The sequence below is a fragment of the Sorex araneus genome, chromosome 1 (genome assembly GCF_027595985.1).
Source record: "Sorex araneus isolate mSorAra2 chromosome 1, mSorAra2.pri, whole genome shotgun sequence".
Lineage (NCBI taxonomy): Eukaryota > Metazoa > Chordata > Mammalia > Eulipotyphla > Soricidae > Sorex > Sorex araneus.
The window spans coordinates 195,017,796-195,035,260 of record NC_073302.1 but is presented as its reverse complement, the minus strand read 5'-3'; the positions used below and the strand labels follow the sequence as shown (position 1 = coordinate 195,035,260).

The following is a 17,465-nucleotide window of genomic DNA, read 5'->3' as shown; positions in this document are numbered from 1 at the left end:
GGTGCCGTCGGCCCGGTCCGGCCCAGCCCGGCTTTATAGTCTCCCCCGGGAGGGCAGCACGGCCGGGCCCCGCAGGCCCTTATCAGCCTCTGGGCAAACACGGGCGGCTCCGCGCCTTCTGGAAGCTTCTGTGCTATCGCGTGCCCCTGGGGAGCCCGTGCCCTTGCCCTGCCGAGGAGGTGCAGCCCGGCCCACCTGGCTCCTGTCCCGGGGTTCCACCTCCATGCCCTGCCGGTGCTTCTCGAGCCCTGGGGGTCCCAGTGCTCGGGCCTGGCCGAGGTGCCCGGCTCGGTTGGCCAGGGGCCAGCACCTGAACACTCTGCCTCTGCCTTCATTGCAGGGCCTGGGGCCACTCACCCCCCACTGTGGGGCCGGGAGCACCACCATGCCGCCCCAGGCCCTCACTTCGGGTCCCTGCGGCCTTGATCTGTCCTCCCTGGGGCAACTGTGTGGTCTCCAGGGCAGCCCTGGATGGTGTAGAGAGCAGGTGTGGCATCCAGGGGGTTGTGGGGAGGGGTGTGTGGGGAGGACAGGTGTGGGCACCAGGAGGGGAGGGGAGCATGGGGAGGGCAGGTGTGGGAAGGGTGGGTGTAGGGAGGGGATTTAGGGGGGCAGGTGTGGGGAGGAGCATGTGGGGAGGGGGTGTAGGGAGGGGGCATGGGGGGTGGGTGTGGGGAGTGGCATGTGGGGAGGGGGTGTAGGGAGGGGGCATGGGGGGGCGGGTGTGGGGAGGGGCGTGTGGGGAAGGGGTTGTGGAGGGGGTGTGGGGAGGAGGTGCGGGTACTAGGAGGGGAGGGGTTGTAGGGAGGGGACGTGGGGGGCGGGTGTAGGGGGGGTGGGGAGGAGGGTGGGGATGGTGGGTGCAGGTACTAGGAGGGGAGAGGGGTGGGGGGTGGGTGTGGGGAGGGGGGTGCGGGCGCCAGGAGGGGAGGGGTGCGGGCACCAGGGGGGGAGGGGTGCGGGCACCAGGGGGGGAGGGGTGCGGGCACCAGGGGGGGAGGGGTGCGGGCACCAGGGGGGAGGGGTGCGGGCACCAGGGGGGGAGGGGTGCGGGCACCGGGGGGGGAGGTGTGCGGGCACCGGGGGGGGAGGGGTGCGGGCACCGGGGGGGGAGGGGTGCGGGCACCGGGGGGGGAGGGGTGCGGGCACCGGGGGGGAGGTGTGCGGGCACGGGGGGGAGGGGTGCGGGCGCCGGGAGGGGAGGGGTGCGGGCGCCGGGAGGGGAGGGGTGCGGGCGCCAGGGGGGGAGGGGTGCGGGCGCCAGGAGGGGAGGGGTGCGGGCGCCAGGGGGGGAGGGGTGCGGGCACCAGGGGGGGAGGGGTGCGGGCTCCGGGTCTGCCGGGCATTCCTCACAGGGGTGTGTGTGGCAGGCGTCTGGGCGGGCCCCAGAGGGCTGCGCCGAGGGGCCGTGTGGACACTGCTCGGCCCCCCCCCCCCGAGGCCCCCACGTGCTGCTCCCTCAGGGATTGGGCTGGCCCCTGGCCCCGTGTGCCTTCAGACCCCCTGACCCCAGCAGGTCTCTCGACTCGGTGCAGGACGGCCCTGGCCCTGGGCCTGCGAGCCGTGTGGGAAGGGGCGCCCTGGCCCCTTGGGGCCCACATCTGCTTCTCCTTCACGCCCCCCCCCGGGCCTCGGGCTGCCAGCCTCCCACAGCCAGCCGGGGTCTCGGGGGCCTCCCTGGCACCCACATCCTCCCTCGTGTGGCCTTGGCGCCTTCCCTCTCAGGGCCTTGCCCTCCACCCCGACAGACCCCCTGGAGCCGGGCAGATGTGTCCGTGCCTGCGTGAAGCTGATGTCTCAGTCCCTCAGTGTGCCACCCGTGCACAGTGTGCCCGTAGGTCGCAGGTAGGTTCAGCTGCGGCCTGGGTATGGCCCAGGTGGGTCTCCGGGACGCCAGGTATCTGACAGGCGTGTGCCACATGTGCCCCAGGTGTGTTCAGGTGAGTCCCAGGTGTTCTCAGGTGTGCTCCAGCATTCTCAGGTGTCTCCCAGGTGTGTGTCACATATGCCCCAGGTGAGTCCAGGTGAATCCCAGGTGTGCTCAGGTGTGGCCCCGGTGAGTGCAGGTGTGAGGGAGAGCGGCCCACATGTGTCAGGGGCCTCTCCGCACCTGCCGTGTCTGCGGCCTCTACCCTCCACTCTTCGTACCTGGAGGCCTTTTAGGGCCCCGCCCTCTGCAGGAGCAGACACAATGGCCAGGCTGTCGTGGCCCTGCCTTCCCTGTGGACCCCTGGAGATGCCCCTGCACTGGGCTCCCCCATTCTGCCCTTGACCTCCTCACTGTCCTCCTCTCCGTTAGCCCGACTAGCCTGTCCTGGGCCTGCCCCCCAGGGACACAGGCGGGCCCCCTCCCCTTGCGCAGGGCCTGGGCCGGGCACTCCGGGCGCGTGGGGCTGTGTGTCCGCAGGGCACAGACCGGGCACTCCGGGTGTGTGGGGCTGTGTACCACAGGGCCGGGGCCGGGCACTCTGGGCGCGTGGGGCTGTGTGTCCGCAGGGCTGGGCACTCTGGGCGCGTGGGGCTGTGTGTCCGCAGGGCCGGGGCCGGGCACTCTGGGCGCGTGGGGCTGTGTGTCCGCAGGGCCGGGGCCGGGCACTCTGGGCGTGTGGGGCTGTGTGCCCGCAGGGCCGGGCACTCTGGGTGTGTGGGGCTGTGTACACACCGCAGGGCCGGGGCCGGGCACTCTGGGCGTGTGGGGCCGTGTGCCCGCAGGGCCGGGCACTCTGGGTGTGTGGGGCTGTGTACACACCGCAGGGCCGGGGCCGGGCACTCTGGGCGTGTGGGGCCGTGTGCCCGCAGGGCCGGGCACTCTGGGTGTGTGGGGCTGTGTACCCACCGCAGGGCCGGGGCCGGGCACTCTGGGCGCGTGGGGCTGTGTGCCTGCAGGGCCGGGCACTCTGGGTGTGTGGGGCTGTGTACCCACCGCAGGGCCGGGGCCGGGCACTCTGGGTGTGTGGGGCTGTGTGTCCGCAGGGCCGGGGCCAGGCACTCTGGGCGCATGGGGCTGTGTGTCCGCAGGGCCGGGCACTCTGGGCGTGTGGGGCTGTGTGTCCGCAGGGCCGGGCACTCTGGGCGTGTGGGGCTGTGTGTCCGCAGGGCCCAGGCCGGGCACTCTGGGCGTGTGGGGCTGTGTGTCCGCAGGGCCCAGGCCGGGCACTCTGGGTGTGTGGGGCTGTGTGTCCGCAGGGCCGGGGCCGGGCACTCTGGGCGTGTGGGGCTGTGTGTCCGCAGGGCCGGGCACGTGCAGCCTGGTGGAAGGAGCGGGCAGCTTAATCCTGGGGAGCGGCTTAGGGGATTGGTTTTTCTGGTGCTGGCTGGCGTCCTCCCTGACCTCCTGGACTTGCCTGAACTGGGTCAGCCCTGTCCTGCCCACTCCTGGCGCTGCCCCAGCCAGCCCTGCAGTGGCTGGACGCCTCCTCGTCCCAAGACGGCAGGCCTGGCCTTGGGCCAAGGGTGGTCCCCGGGGGCCGACTCCCGGCCTCTCTCGCTGGTGCGGGATGGACTTCGGGTCTCTGGAGACGGTGGTGGCCAACTCCGCCTTCATCGCAGCTAGGGGCAGCTTCGATGGCAGCGGTGGCCCGTCCTCCCGGGACAGGAAGTATTTGGCCCGGCTCCGGCTGCCGCCGCTGTCCAAGTGTGAGTCTCTGCGGGACAGCCTGGACCTGACCTTCGAGAGCCTGTGCACGGAGCAGCCCATCGGCAAGCGGCTCTTCAGGCAGTTCCTGCAGGGCGAGGGGCGGCACGCGCCCGCCCTGGGCCTCTGGAAGGATGTCGAGGATTACGACACAGCCGACGATGAGCTGCGGCCGCAGAAGGCCCAGGCCATCCTGGCCGAGTTCCTGGACCCCCGGGCTCAGCTCTTCTGCGGCTACCTGGACGAGGAGACGGTGGCACAGGCCCGGGCGGGGCAACCGGAGGGCGGGGACGGGCGCTTCGGGCCAGTGCTGAGGGCCACGCTGGCCCACCTGAGCCAGGCGCCCTTCCAGGAGTACCTGAGCAGCCTCCACTTCCTGCGCTTCCTGCAGTGGAAGTGGCTGGAGGCGCAGCCCGTGGCGCACGACTGGTTCCTGGACTTCCGCGTGCTGGGCAAGGGCGGCTTCGGGGAGGTGTCCGCCTGCCAGATGAAGGCCACCGGCAAGCTGTACGCCTGCAAGAAGCTGAACAAGAAGAGGCTGAAGAAGAGGAAGGGCTACCAGGTGGGCGGCCTGCGTCTGCGAGAGCACTGTGCACACGAAGTGTGGACATGTTGGAGGCGGGACATAGTAGTCCACACAGAATGCATGCATTATTGTGTTGCATGCATACTGCACATGGTATATGTAGTACACATAGCATATCTAGTATGCATGTATATATAGTGTACCTATAGTATGCACAATATACATTATACATAGTATGTAGTGTATGCATAGGATGCACACTATATATGGCATATAGTGTATTCAGTATATATTATATGTAGAATGTGTATGTAGTATGCATGTTTATATTGTACATAGTATATATGGTATGCCTAACAAGTATGGTATATGTTGTATATGTAGCATACATAGTATATATCATCACTGTATCACTCTATCACTGCCATCCCGTTGCTCATCAATTTGCTCAAGTGGTCACCAGTAGCATCTCCATTGTGAAGCTTCTTGTTACTATTTTTGGCATACTGAATACGCCATGGGTAGCTTGTCAGGTTCTGCTGTGAGGGCGAGATTCTCTCGGTAGCTTGCCGGGCTCTCTGAGAGGGATGGAGGAATCAAACGTGGGTCAGCTGCATGCAAGGCAAATGCCCTACCTGCTGTGCTATCACTCCAGCCCAGTATATATCATATAGATAGTGTATGTGGTATACATACTATACACTTTATGCGTAGTATACCTAGTACATATAGTATATATAATGTATGTACATACAATGTATCTATAGTATGCTAATATATATTATACATAGTATATATAGTGTATCATAGCATGCATAAGTATATATGGCATATGTAGTATATGTAGTATATGTCATATAGATAGACATACATAGTATATATATAGTATACATAGTATAAATAATGTGTATATAGTATGCATGCATATAGAGTGTATCTATAGTATGTATAATATATATTATACATAGTATATAGTGTTTGCATGGCATGCGTCGTATATATATTGTATGTTTCATATACATGCATGGTGTTTATCATATAGATAGTATATATAATGTGTATGTGGTATGCATGTTTATATTATATTAAGTAAATACAGTGTATACATAGCATGTATACTATATATGGCATATGTAGTATACATGGTATTTTATATGTAATATACTATCTATGGACTGGAGCGATAGCACAGCAGTAGGGCATTCACCTTTCACGCAGCCAACTCGTGTTCAATTCCTCCGCCCTTCTCGGAGAGCCCGGCAAGCTACTGAGAGTATTGCGCCCACATGGCAGAGCCTGGCAAGTTACTCATGGTGTATTCGTGTATTCGTTATGCCAGAAACAGTAACAATAAATCTCACAATGAAATGTTACTGGTGCCTGCTTGAGCAAATCAATGAGCAACTGGATGACTGTGACTGTGACTGCGATACTATCTATATATTGTATGTGTAGTATACACTGTATACATAGTCTGCATAGTACATAAAATGTGTAAATAATATGCATGTCTATAGTGTATCTATTTTATGCATATTATTTACATAGTATATATTGTATATAGTATACATAGTATAGCACTGTAGCACTGTTGTCCTGTTGTTCATCGATTTGCTCGAGTGGGCACCAGTAACTTCTCCATCATGAGACCTATTGTTACTGTTTTTGGCATACCAAATACGCCACGGGTAGCTTGCCAAGCTCTGCTGTGCAGGCGGGACACTATACATAGTATATATCATATAAATAGTATGTGCAATATCCTAATATACATAGTACATATAACATAAACTGTATACACAGTATATATAGTATACATAATATAATACCACACATAGTATATGCATGTGTAGCAATAATATTACCATAGCACATATAGTATACATAGTATGTGTACGGTGCATAGTATATGTTGCATATATTGTATACATAGTATGTAGAAAAGATGAAGTATATACAGTATACCTGGTCTGTAGTATACATAGCATTTGCAGTGTGTGAGATATTTGTTTTGTGCATAGTCTATACAGTGTATGTGGTACATGTACCAGGGATGCTCATGCGTGCTGGACTGGGCTGACCTCTCCTTGTGGCCTCTGCTCCCTCCTGATGGCTGGCACCTGCAGTCGGTCAGCCTCGAGGGCCCTGCGTGGTGCCCATCTGGGTGGGCATGCCCCCTGCTCTGCATGAGCCAGGCCCGCGCAGTGGCTGCACCCGGAGGGGTGCGGGGACCAGCCTCACCTCAGACCCTGAGTCTCGGGAGTGAGTGTTGGGGAGCTGGGAGGGTCTGGTTCTCCAGAGTCCTCACAACTTGGGGGGCCTTCCCAAAGCCTGGCCTATGCTGTCCAGGCCGGGCCCAGGCAGGGCAGACGGCCGCCTCTGGACCCCGGCTGCTCGTCCCCTGGGCGCCCCCTCCCTGCATCTGCCCGGCTCCCCGGCAGGGTGCCTGCCCCTCCCCCACAGCCCTCCGAGCCCTCCCCAGGCAGATCGGCCCCCCGATCCTGTGTGGCCCCTCCGGCCCAGAGCCCGCCTGCCACCAGGCCCGTCTCAGCCCACGCACAGTAGGTGCTGGCCCTTCAGGCGGCCGCGGGCTCAGTGGGCGGGCTAGACCGGGAAGACCACCGGTCCCGACATGCTCCTGGCCTCAGTCCTCACGACCACAGTGACTCCCTCACCAAGAGGGTCACTGGCAGCCGCCACGCGCAGCCTTCGGCTTCATGGAGTGCATGTGGGCGTGTGCGAGTTCCTCGGACTGCGGTTGTCTCCTCGCATCCATGCACAAGCGTGTGGTGTGGGCCCACACACGTGCAGCACGCAGGAGACACGTTGGGCTTGTACAAGTACACGTGTGCTTTTGTGGGACCGAGCCTAGGTTCAGGCTTATACTCTGCATGTGAGGCTGTGTTTGTGCTTGTGTGTGGGCTGTGTTTCTCGGTTCATGCTGCGTGAGATCCCCTGTGCGTGTGTTGCTCGGGCAGGGAGGCGTGTGGGGCCTGGGCTGTGTCCACGGCGTCGTCCCCTGCTGACCAGCCTGCCGGCACCCTTGCTCCCCAGGGCGCCATGGTGGAGAAGAAGATCCTAGAGAAGGTGAACAGCAGGTTCATCGTCTCCCTGGCCTACGCCTTTGAAACCAAGACCGACCTCTGTCTGGTGATGACCCTCATGAACGGCGGTGACCTCAGGTGAGGTCTGGGAGGCGCTGCCAGCCGGGGCTCTGTCCGCGAGAGCATGAGGCGTGGCCGAGGCCTTGGGCCGCTCTGTGCAGGCAGCCTACAGCCACGAGCCCGAGAAGGCACACGCCCTGAAGGGGGAGCAGTGGGGGAGGGCAGGCACAGAGGTGGACCAGCATCGTCCACTGCCCCTCTGGGGGTGCCGCCACCCTCCCAGGTAGGGAGTACTCCTGCCAGCTCAGCTACCTGGTCAATTGTCCATATCCTGCCAACAGGACACAGATCAGGAGCACCCTGGGGCTCAGGGGCACGACGGGCTCACCCCAGAGACACATATCGCCTCACAAGATCTGCTCTCTGCTCTCTGCTCTCTGCTCTCTGCTTTCTGCTCTGCTCTCTGCTCTGCTCTCTGCTCTGCTCTCTGCTCTATGCTCTATGCTCTATGCTCTGCTCTCTGCTCTCTGCTCTGCTCTCTGCTCTGCTCTCTGCTCTCTGCTCTCTGCTCTCTGCTCTCTGCTCTGCTCTCTGCTCTCTGCTCTCTGCTCTGCTCTCTGCTCTGCTCTCTGCTCTGCTCTCTGCTCTCTGCTCTGCTCTCTGCTCTCTGCTGTGCTCTCTGCTCTCTGCTCTCTGCTCTGCTCTCTGCTCTCTGCTGTGCTCTCTGCTCTGCTCTCTGCTCTCTGCTCTCTGCTCTGCTCTCTGCTCTCTGCTCTCTGCTCTGCTCTCTGCTCTCTGCTCTCTGCTCTCTGCTCTGCTCTCTGCTCTCTGCTCTCTGCTCTCTGCTCTGCTCTCTGCTCTCTGCTCTGCTCTCTGCTCTCTGCTCTGCTCTCTGCTCTCTGCTCTCTGCTCTCTGCTCTGCTCTCTGCTCTCTGCTCTCTGCTCTGCTCTCTGCTCTGCTCTCTGCTCTCTGCTCTGCTCTCTGCTCTGCTCTCTGCTCTGCTCTCTGCTCTCTGCTCTGCTCTCTGCTCTCTGCTCTGCTCTCTGCTCTCTGCTCTGCTCTCTGCTCTCTGCTCTCTGCTCTGCTCTCTGCTCTCTGCTCTGCTCTCTGCTCTGCTCTCTGCTCTCTGCTCTCTGCTCTCTGCTCTGCTCTCTGCTCTCTGCTCTCTGCTCTCTGCTCTGCTCTCTGCTCTGCTCTCTGCTCTCTGCTCTGCTCTCTGCTCTGCTCTCTGCTCTGCTCTCTGCTCTCTGCTCTGCTCTCTGCTCTCTGCTCTCTGCTCTGCTCTCTGCTCTGCTCTCTGCTCTCTGCTCTGCTCTCTGCTCTGCTCTCTGCTCTGCTCTCTGCTCTCTGCTCTGCTCTCTGCTCTGCTCTCTGCTCTCTGCTCTGCTCTCTGCTCTCTGCTCTCTGCTCTGCTCTCTGCTCTGCTCTCTGCTCTCTGCTCTGCTCTCTGCTCTGCTCTCTGCTCTGCTCTCTGCTCTGCTCTCTGCTCTCTGCTCTGCTCTCTGCTCTCTGCTCTCTGCTCTGCTCTCTGCTCTGCTCTCTGCTCTCTGCTCTGCTCTCTGCTCTGCTCTCTGCTCTGCTCTCTGCTCTCTGCTCTGCTCTCTGCTCTGCTCTCTGCTCTCTGCTCTGCTCTCTGCTCTCTGCTCTCTGCTCTGCTCTCTGCTCTGCTCTCTGCTCTCTGCTCTCTGCTCTGCTCTCTGCTCTCTGCTCTCTGCTCTCTGCTCTCTGCTCTATGCTCTATGCTCTGCTCTCTGCTCTCTGCTCTCTGCTCTGCTCTCTGCTCTGCTCTCTGCTCTCTGCTCTGCTCTCTGCTCTGCTCTCTGCTCTGCTCTCTGCTCTGCTCTCTGCTCTCTGCTCTGCTCTCTGCTCTGCTCTCTGCTCTGCTCTCTGCTCTCTGCTCTGCTCTCTGCTCTGCTCTCTGCTCTCTGCTCTCTGCTCTGCTCTCTGCTCTCTGCTCTCTGCTCTGCTCTCTGCTCTCTGCTCTCTGCTCTCTGCTCTGCTCTCTGCTCTGCTCTCTGCTCTCTGCTCTCTGCTCTCTGCTCTCTGCTCTGCTCTCTGCTCTGCTCTCTGCTCTGATCTCTGCTCTCTGCTCTCTGCTCTGCTCTCTGCTCTCTGCGCTGCACTGGCCGTGACGGGAGAGCCCAGCGCCTGGCCGGTCCTCCCCAGCGGGCTGGTGCTCCCCTGCCTTCCTGCTGTCCTGGCTCCGTGGGGCAGCCAGGAGGCGGTTCCCGGGGCGAGGGGGCTGCAGGGCCGAGGGCTCTGGGTCTGCCCTGCAGTGCTCGGTGGGAAGGTGCCGTCCCCACCGGCCGCACAGGCAGGACCGGGCCGAGCGATCAGTGCGGGCAGGACACTCACGGCTTCCTCTCTCCCACCAGGTACCACATCTACAACGTGAACGAGGAGCAGCCCGGCTTCCCCGAGCCGCGTGCCGCCTTCTACACGGCCCAGATCCTCTGCGGCCTGGAGCACCTGCACCAGAGGGCCATCGTCTACCGAGACCTCAAGCCCGAGAACGTGCTCCTGGACGACGACGGTGGGCCCGGCCCCACGCCCCTCCCCGCCCCCTCCCTCACTCCTGCCCCTCCCCTCCTGCCCCGCCCCTCCCTTCTCCCACCTCTCCCCTCCCCTGCCACCCTCCTGCCCCTCTTCTCCTTCTTCTCTTTCCTCGAATGCCCACCCCCCTTCCTCCTGCCTCCTGACTCCCTCCATCTCCTCCCTCCCCTCCTTCCCACCCCCTCCTCTCACCCTCCTCCCCTTCTCCCATCCCTTCCTCTCCCTTACATCTCTCCCCTCCCTCGCCCTCCCCTGCCCCCTCCCCTGCTGTGGGCCTCAGAGGGGGGGAGCAGAGAGGAAAGGGTGTGTGAGGGACAGCGTCCGTCCTCTGGAAGCTGTGTGGACGCGCTGGCTCTGGCGCTGGGCGCTGGGGACCCCACGGGCCGGCATGGGTGGGCTGCGTCCCACTGGGTGAGGCTGTGAGTTGTATGTGTGATGGTGCAGCCCTGTCCCGTGGGCCGGGCGCACCAGGCGTGCATGCGTGTGGGCAGGTGTCATACGTGTGTGTCCATGCCCTGTGGCTCAGACGCCGGTGCCTTTGCTTCTTGGAGCTGCTTGAGACCTGAGCCCTGTTTGCTTCCCAGGCAACATTCGTATTTCAGACCTTGGGCTGGCCGTGGAGCTGAAGGACGGGCAGACCAAGACCAGGGGCTACGCCGGGACCCCAGGTATGGGCTGGGACTCCCTGGCCACAGGGCCCAGGTGGAAACGGGAGCCGGGCCAGGTGTGCAGCCCATGTTGGTCCCGCCTATGTCCGACAGGGACGCCCACGTCCTGGTGTCAGGCCAGCAGCAGGTCTGTCCCGAGCCTGAGCCTCGACATCAGTGCTGAGCGGGCACTCAGGCCAGTGTGGCTGCTGGCCACGGCCCACGGTGGCCAGTGCACTGCGAGGCCGACCTGAGGACACAGGGCTGCTTGTCCTCCAGTGTGACCCGGAGCCACTGCTGGGCCTGGGTGGAGCAGGAGAGAGGCCTTCCCGGGAGAGGGGCTGCCCCTGAACAAGTGTGTGTGTGCAGCAGGTGCTACTGTGCATGTGTGTGGGCACATATCTGTGTGTACATGTCTGCGTGTGCATGTCTGTGTGCATGTGTATGACTGTGTGCATGTGTCTCTGTGTAAGTGTATGTGCATGTGCCTGTGTGTGCATGAGTGTGTGCATGTGTCTGTGTGTGCATGTGTCTGCATGTGCATGAGTGTGTGCATGTGTCTGTGCTTATGTATGACTATGTGCATGTGTCTCTGTGTAAGAATATGTGCATGTGCCTGTGTGTGCGCATGAGTGTGTGCATGTGTCTGCATGTGCAAGCATCTGTGTGCCTGTGCATGAGTGAATGCACATGTCTGTGTGTGTATGAATGTGTGCATGTGTCTGATTGTGCCTGGATATGAGTGTGTGCACATGTCTGAGCATGCATGGGCCTGTATGCCTGTGTATGAGTGTGTGTATGTCTGCGTGTGCACACAGAGTGCATATACAATTTGTGTCCGTGCATGAGTGTGCATACAGCATTCTACAACCCCACCTCCTGCCGTTGCTCTCACTCTGGTGTGGAGGGAGGAGGTTACTGGGGGGGGGGTCACAGTAGAGCAGCGGGAGTCGGGGCCGTGCCTGCCCATGTGACGGCCACCTGGACTCACCTGCACCCAGGCGAGCTGTTTGCACCCCCAGACAGGGCCCTGGCAGTCTTCTCTGCCCTATGTCCTATTTTTGGGGCGGGGTGGTGATTTTTTGGGTCACACCCAGTGATGCTCAGGGGTGACTCCTGACTCTGCACCAGGAATTACCTCTGGCCGTGCTCTGGGGCCATATGGGATGCCGGACGGAACCCGGGTCGGCCGCACGCAAGGCCAGCGCCCTCCCCGGGGTGCTGTCGCTCCGGCCCCTCCCTACATTCCGGTGGCCTGTGCTTCTGGGTCTCTCCGTTGGTGCTTTACAAACACCCTCTCTGGTGAGGCCACCCCGGTCTGTGTGCTGACCCCCAGTGCTCCGCGCTCTGTGCCTGCAGGGTTCATGGCCCCCGAGCTGCTGCTGGGCGAGGAATACGACTTCTCTGTGGATTACTTCGCCTTGGGGGTCACCCTGTACGAGATGATGGCGGCCAGGGGGCCTTTTCGGGCCCGTGGAGAGAAGGTGGGTGGGCCCTGGGTGACCCTGAGCAGGCTGGTCACCAGCAGAGCGGGTGCCGGGGCCTGGTGCCCAGGGGGGTAGCAGAGAGGGAGGCCCTGTCTGCCGTCCCCCCGAGCCCCTGTCCTGTGTCTGTCTCCCTGCCGTGGGGGAGGTGTCCCGGCCCCGGCTCTGGCCGGCCTGGGACCCCGAGTCTTTCCACACTTACTTCCAGGGCGGGGGATCCTCATGCCAGTGTCTCCCTGGGGGTCCCCTGGGCTCTCAGGCGCCCAGGGAGGGCGGGGGGCCGACGTGACGCCAGCGCCGCCGGACATGCAGGTGGACAACAAGGAGCTGAAGCAGCGGGTGCTGGGAGCGGCCGTGCAGTTCCCCGACGCGTTCAGCCCTGCCAGCAGGGACCTGTGTGCGGCACTGCTGGGCAAGGAGCCGGTCCAGCGGCCCGGCTTCCGCGACGGCAGCTGTGACGCGCTGCGCGGCCACCCCTTCTTCCGGGATATCCGCTGGAGGCAGCTGGAGGCCGGTACCGTTGGCGGGGGCGGGGCGGGCGGGCGCAGACCTCCTAGCCCCTGGGCTCCTGTGGCAGTGCGGCCACAGGCCTGGGCAGGGCCCTGGCCATCCACACACGGTCCCCACAGGCATGTCCACAGTCCCCTTCCCACTGGTGCCCCCCAGGGCTGAGCTCTGCTCACGCGTGGCCAGGCTGGCAGCCATGTGCTGAATCTTCTGGCAATGGGTGCAGGGTCCAAACCAGGACAGACCTGCCGGCATTTGGTGCCCTGGTCCGGGCAGGGCTTCCCTCACTGTTTGCCTGGGAGGAGATTGTTCATTCTGTCAGTGTTTGTGGTGGAGGGCAGAGAGCCGTGTGTGCACCTGTGCATGGTGTGCATGTGTGCATGTATATGCATGTATGTGTACATGTGCTCATGTGTGCACGTGCATTTGTTCAAGTGTGCATTTGCATGTGTGTTCACCGGTTCATGTACATGTCTGTGTTTTCGTGTGTAAATCTGCACACAGTGCATTGTGCACACCCCTGAGTTTGTGTAGACATGTGTGCTCCTGCAGGTGTGACCTGTGCATGTGCACATAACCACACCTTCTGTGCATATGTGCGCACACACCCATGTGCTCCTACGTGTACACAGGTGACAGTGCATGTGTCTGCACGTGCCTTCCATCAGGCCCCGGCCCAGGGTCAGGAGCAGAGGCCGTGCCGCGGGCCGTGGGGCAGGGGCGCGTCCTGCCGGGCCGTCGTCACGCCTGTGTGTCCCTGGGTCTCATCACAGGGATTCTGGAGCCGCCCTTCGTCCCAGACTCCAGGACTGTCTATGCCAAGAACATCCAGGACGTCGGTGCCTTCTCCACCGTCAAAGGGGTGGCTCTGGACTCCAGCGACGTGGAGTTCTTCCAGGAGTTTGCCACGGGCAGCTGCTGCATCCCCTGGCAGGAGGAGATGATCGAGACGGGCGTCTTCGGGGAGCTGAACGTATGGCGGGCAGACGGGCAGATGCCCGACGACATGACGGGGGTGGGGGCGGAGGAGGCGTCCCCCGCCTCCAAGTCAGGGCTGTGCCTGCTGTCCTAGGCAGAGGCAGTGGGCTGCAAGGCTGGCCGCCGTGATGGCCGGGCCCATGCGGCCACTTGCCTGGGCCGGAGAGCTGGGCCCCAGGCAGGCGCCCACAGGCCGGGGGTCCCTCCGGCCTCTCCCTCCCTGGAGCTCCCCGCCCCACCAGCGAGAGGGTGTCTCCCACTCGGCCCCACTCCGTCGGGGCTTTGTGCCTGTCAGCTGGGTCTCACCCTCCGCCTCCCTGTCCCTGTGCTCCAGACGCCTCCCGCACATCAATATTTCAGGAGTGTGGCTCCCCTTTCAGCCGCACCTCCGCAGCAGGTCCCACCCACGGGGACCCCAGGCTGGGCCTGGAGACACTCGCTCTCGCAGGAGGGGCACGTTACAACCCGGGACTGAGTCCGGCCCCACCCCTGCTGGATTCCTGGAACGAGTGGCCGGGCCGCCTGCCGCCCAGCATCTGTTTCCCCGCGTGGGCGCGCTGGCCGCCTGCATTATTCATGACTGGGATTATTTCAGGGATCACATTCGGCCCCGGAGTCTGCTTCTGTTTGTGCTCTGCGCCAGGACGAGTCCTGGATGTCACGGGGCAGGGCCCTGGGTGGGCCGAGCCCTTGGTGGCCATGTGAGGGCCAGCGAGCCACAGCCCGGGACCCTGGTCTCTCGGGCACGCCAGTTCTGGCTCGGTCACAGGCCAGCCCCAGAGCCCCGAGCACAGGCCAGGCACTGGGCCTGAGTGCAGGACAGATACTGGGGCCAGGGGCCCACTCTCTGTCTGAGGCCAGCTCAGGCCACTGCAAAGAAGGCCCAGACTCATCCTCCAAGAACATCCTGATGGGCCAGGTGTGGACCTCGGGCCCACTCCCCTCATCAGAAAGATCAACGCTCTGGGCTGGAAGCCCCTGGGGCTGGCTGGTGTACCCCGAATTTTCATCCTAAGTAGAGTTGTTACGGAATCTGGGATCCTGATCCTGACAAGGCTGATCTTTTCTGCCCAGTTGGTCGAGACATCATAGCTCCCCGAGTCCAGGTCACTCCTATATGTCCTCACAGACACGGTCCCCACAGGCATGTCCTCACTGGTTCCCACTGGTGCCCCCCGGGGCTGAGCTCTGCTCACGCGTGGCCAGGCTGGCAGCCATGTGCTGAATCTCTAGCAATGGGTGCAGGGTCCAAACAAGGACAGACCTGCCGGCATTTGGTGCCCTGGTCCGGGCAGGGCTTCCCTCACTGTTTGCCTGGGAGGAGATTGTTCATTCTGTCAGTGTTTGTTGTGGAGGGCAGAAAGCCGTGTGTGCACCTGTGCATGGGCATGGTGTGCATGTGTGCATGTACATGTATGCACACATATATGTGTGCAGTTTATATATGTGTACATGTGCTCATGTGTGCACATGTATGTGCGTGCATGTGTGTTCAAGTATGCATGTGCATGTATGTTCACTGGCACATGTTCATGTGATTGCTCAGGGAACAAGAGAGCACACATGATCTGATCCCAAGCAGGCAACAAGGAGAGGGGGGCCTCAGAAAAGAGGAAGGACTCTGCTCAGGAAGGGATCCCAGATCAGGAAGGGGTCCCCAGATCAGGAAGGGGTCCCTAGATCAGAAGGGGTCCCTAGATCAGGAAGGAGTCCTTAGATCAGGAAGGGGTCCTAGATAAGAAAGGGGTCCCAGATCAGAAAGGGGTCTCCAGATCAGGAAGGGATCCCAGATCAGGAAAGGGTCCCCAGATCAGGAAAGGATTCCCCAGACCAGGAATTTTTCCCAGATCAGAAGGATTTCCCAGACCAGGGAGGGATCTCGGATCAGAAAGGGATTCCCCAGGCCAGGAATGTAACCCAGATCAGAAGGATTTCCCAGACCAGGAATGTATCCCAGATCAGAAGGATTTTCCAGACCAGGAAGGGATTCCAGACCAGGAAGGGATCCCAGATCAGGAAGGGATCCCAGATCAGGAAGGGATCCCCAGATCAGGAAGGGATCCCCAGATCAGGAAGAGATCCCAGATCAGGAAGGGATCTGCAGGTCAGAAAGTGATTCCAAATCAGGAAGGGCCCCAGATCAGGATGGGCTCTGGGGAGAGTAGAGGCTAGTCAGTCCCTGTACTTGCCTCAAATGCTTCCCATGTCCCCCAAATCTGTATCAAAATAGCAAAGGGCCACTGGCCACTGAGACAGCCCGTGCTGTGTGAGTGCCGGGCAGCAGTGATGTTTAAGAACCAGAAGGCCCTGCCCACCCACACTGTCTCTTGGGCATGGCATCACATAGACTTTCACTCAGGACCCTCTGGGGACTGTGCACATGAGTAAATGCAAGTCATATGTGTGCCAGGGCATGCCTGCATGTGCACTGCCAGTGAGCAAAGCACATGCTTACATGTGTGTGTACGTCTCATATGTGCCAACATGATCTGATACACACGTGTCAGTGCATGATGATGTGTGTAACCATGTGTGTCGTGTGTGCACATGCATGCAATGGCCACATGGGTTGACACGTGTGCACTGACATGATTGAGTATGTGGCTGTGTGTGATGACATGTGTACGCATGATCAAACTCACCTGTGTTCTGTGCATACCAAGAGGATTGAGTCCATATGTGTCCCTGTCATGTGACTTCTCTGTCATCGCCCTGTCACTCTAGCGTGCTCACACAGTGGCGAATGCTTTGCCAAGGCCTGTCCATTTCACACTGTCATTCAAAGTTGAAAAAGGAAGGCCATTACCGACATCACCTGTGCTCATAGATACACTGCGTGCATACCAGATAAACAAGCACACACGTGTGCACACACGTTCACACACATGCACACACTCGTGTACCCACGTGTACACGCACACGTGCATACATTTGAACAGGTTCTAGGCTAATCTTTGGAGCTGGATGCAGGTCTGAGGTCCTGGAAGCTGCGGCAGGGGTGGGCTGGGCACCTGGTCTGCTCTGGCTGTGGCGTAGGGTCCTCAAGGGATGTCATTTCCACAGGCAGTAGGTGAGTATCCGAGCCATCAGCCGCCCCAGGCACCAGCTCTGAGCCCTGGAGCCCTCAGTGGCAGCTGCATGGCGGCAGGCAGACTCCTGCCTGGTGGCAATGTCATCACACAGGCCTGCAGCGGGCATGTGCTGGGGCCGGGAAGGGGGGCAGGGCTGGCGCTCAGCGGGCAACACAGAGCTGGGAGAGCTGAGAGCGTCGCTGAGCCTGGACTGGTTCCCAGTAAGAGGAATGCTGCGTTACGGCTGGACAGTGCAGGTGCACACATGGGGCTGGACAGTGTGGGTACACATGTGGGGCTGGACAGTGAAGGTACACACGTGGGGCTGGGCAGTGCAGACATGTGGGGCTGGACAGTGCATGCGCACAGAGTGAACCAAATTTCTGCCGCTCTGAGGGACTTTGGCCCCTCCTCACCCACCAGACTTGCATGCAGCCAGCCCTGGACTCTCCCTGGGAGGGACACGGGCAGTCCTGTGCTTGCACTGTTATGTGAACATTCTAGTAGTTTCTCTCTACAAAGACGCAGATTTAGTGGCGCGACAGGCCTCAGCCAGTCACAGGGCCCAGCTCTGGGGTCAGACCTCGGCACCAGGTCCCTGCCGTGGCAACACGTGCCTGCGTCTGCCGTGTGCGGTCAGCGTGGATGCTGCTACGGGGAGGCCCACGGCCCGGCTCTCCCCGCCCTGCCCCTCTCCCCGCCCTGCCCCTCTCCTCGTGAAGCCCAGAGACGCCAGGGCAGGTGAGGGTCCAGCTGGCAGGGTCCTATCCACAAGCCCACCCAGTTCTGCTGACAAGCCCCAGCCCCTCAGGCCACGTGGAGCCCCCGGACGCAGCCCTGCTGACCCCAGCCTGAGGCCCCCTCCGTCCTGCCCTGGGCCCTGTCTCAGGCGGCTTCTCCGCTGCTCCTGGCCTGTGTCAGGGCCCGACAGGCTGCGTGGGGCCTCTCCACAGTCCCCGC

General features: G+C 61.1%; 1 protein-coding gene across 1 annotated transcript; it reads left to right on the top strand.

Annotated features, from left to right (window-relative positions):
- The first annotated feature begins 3,497 nt into the window (after window positions 1-3,497).
- GRK1 (G protein-coupled receptor kinase 1) lies at window positions 3,498-13,648 on the top strand. The gene is made up of 7 exons (XM_004621404.2): window positions 3,498-4,196; window positions 7,215-7,342; window positions 9,641-9,798; window positions 10,403-10,486; window positions 11,825-11,949; window positions 12,262-12,463; window positions 13,230-13,648. Exons 1-7 carry the CDS (start codon window positions 3,498-3,500, stop codon window positions 13,526-13,528), a joined length of 1,695 nt encoding a protein of 564 aa, XP_004621461.2. The 3' UTR covers window positions 13,529-13,648.
- The last annotated feature ends 3,817 nt before the right edge of the window (window positions 13,649-17,465 follow it).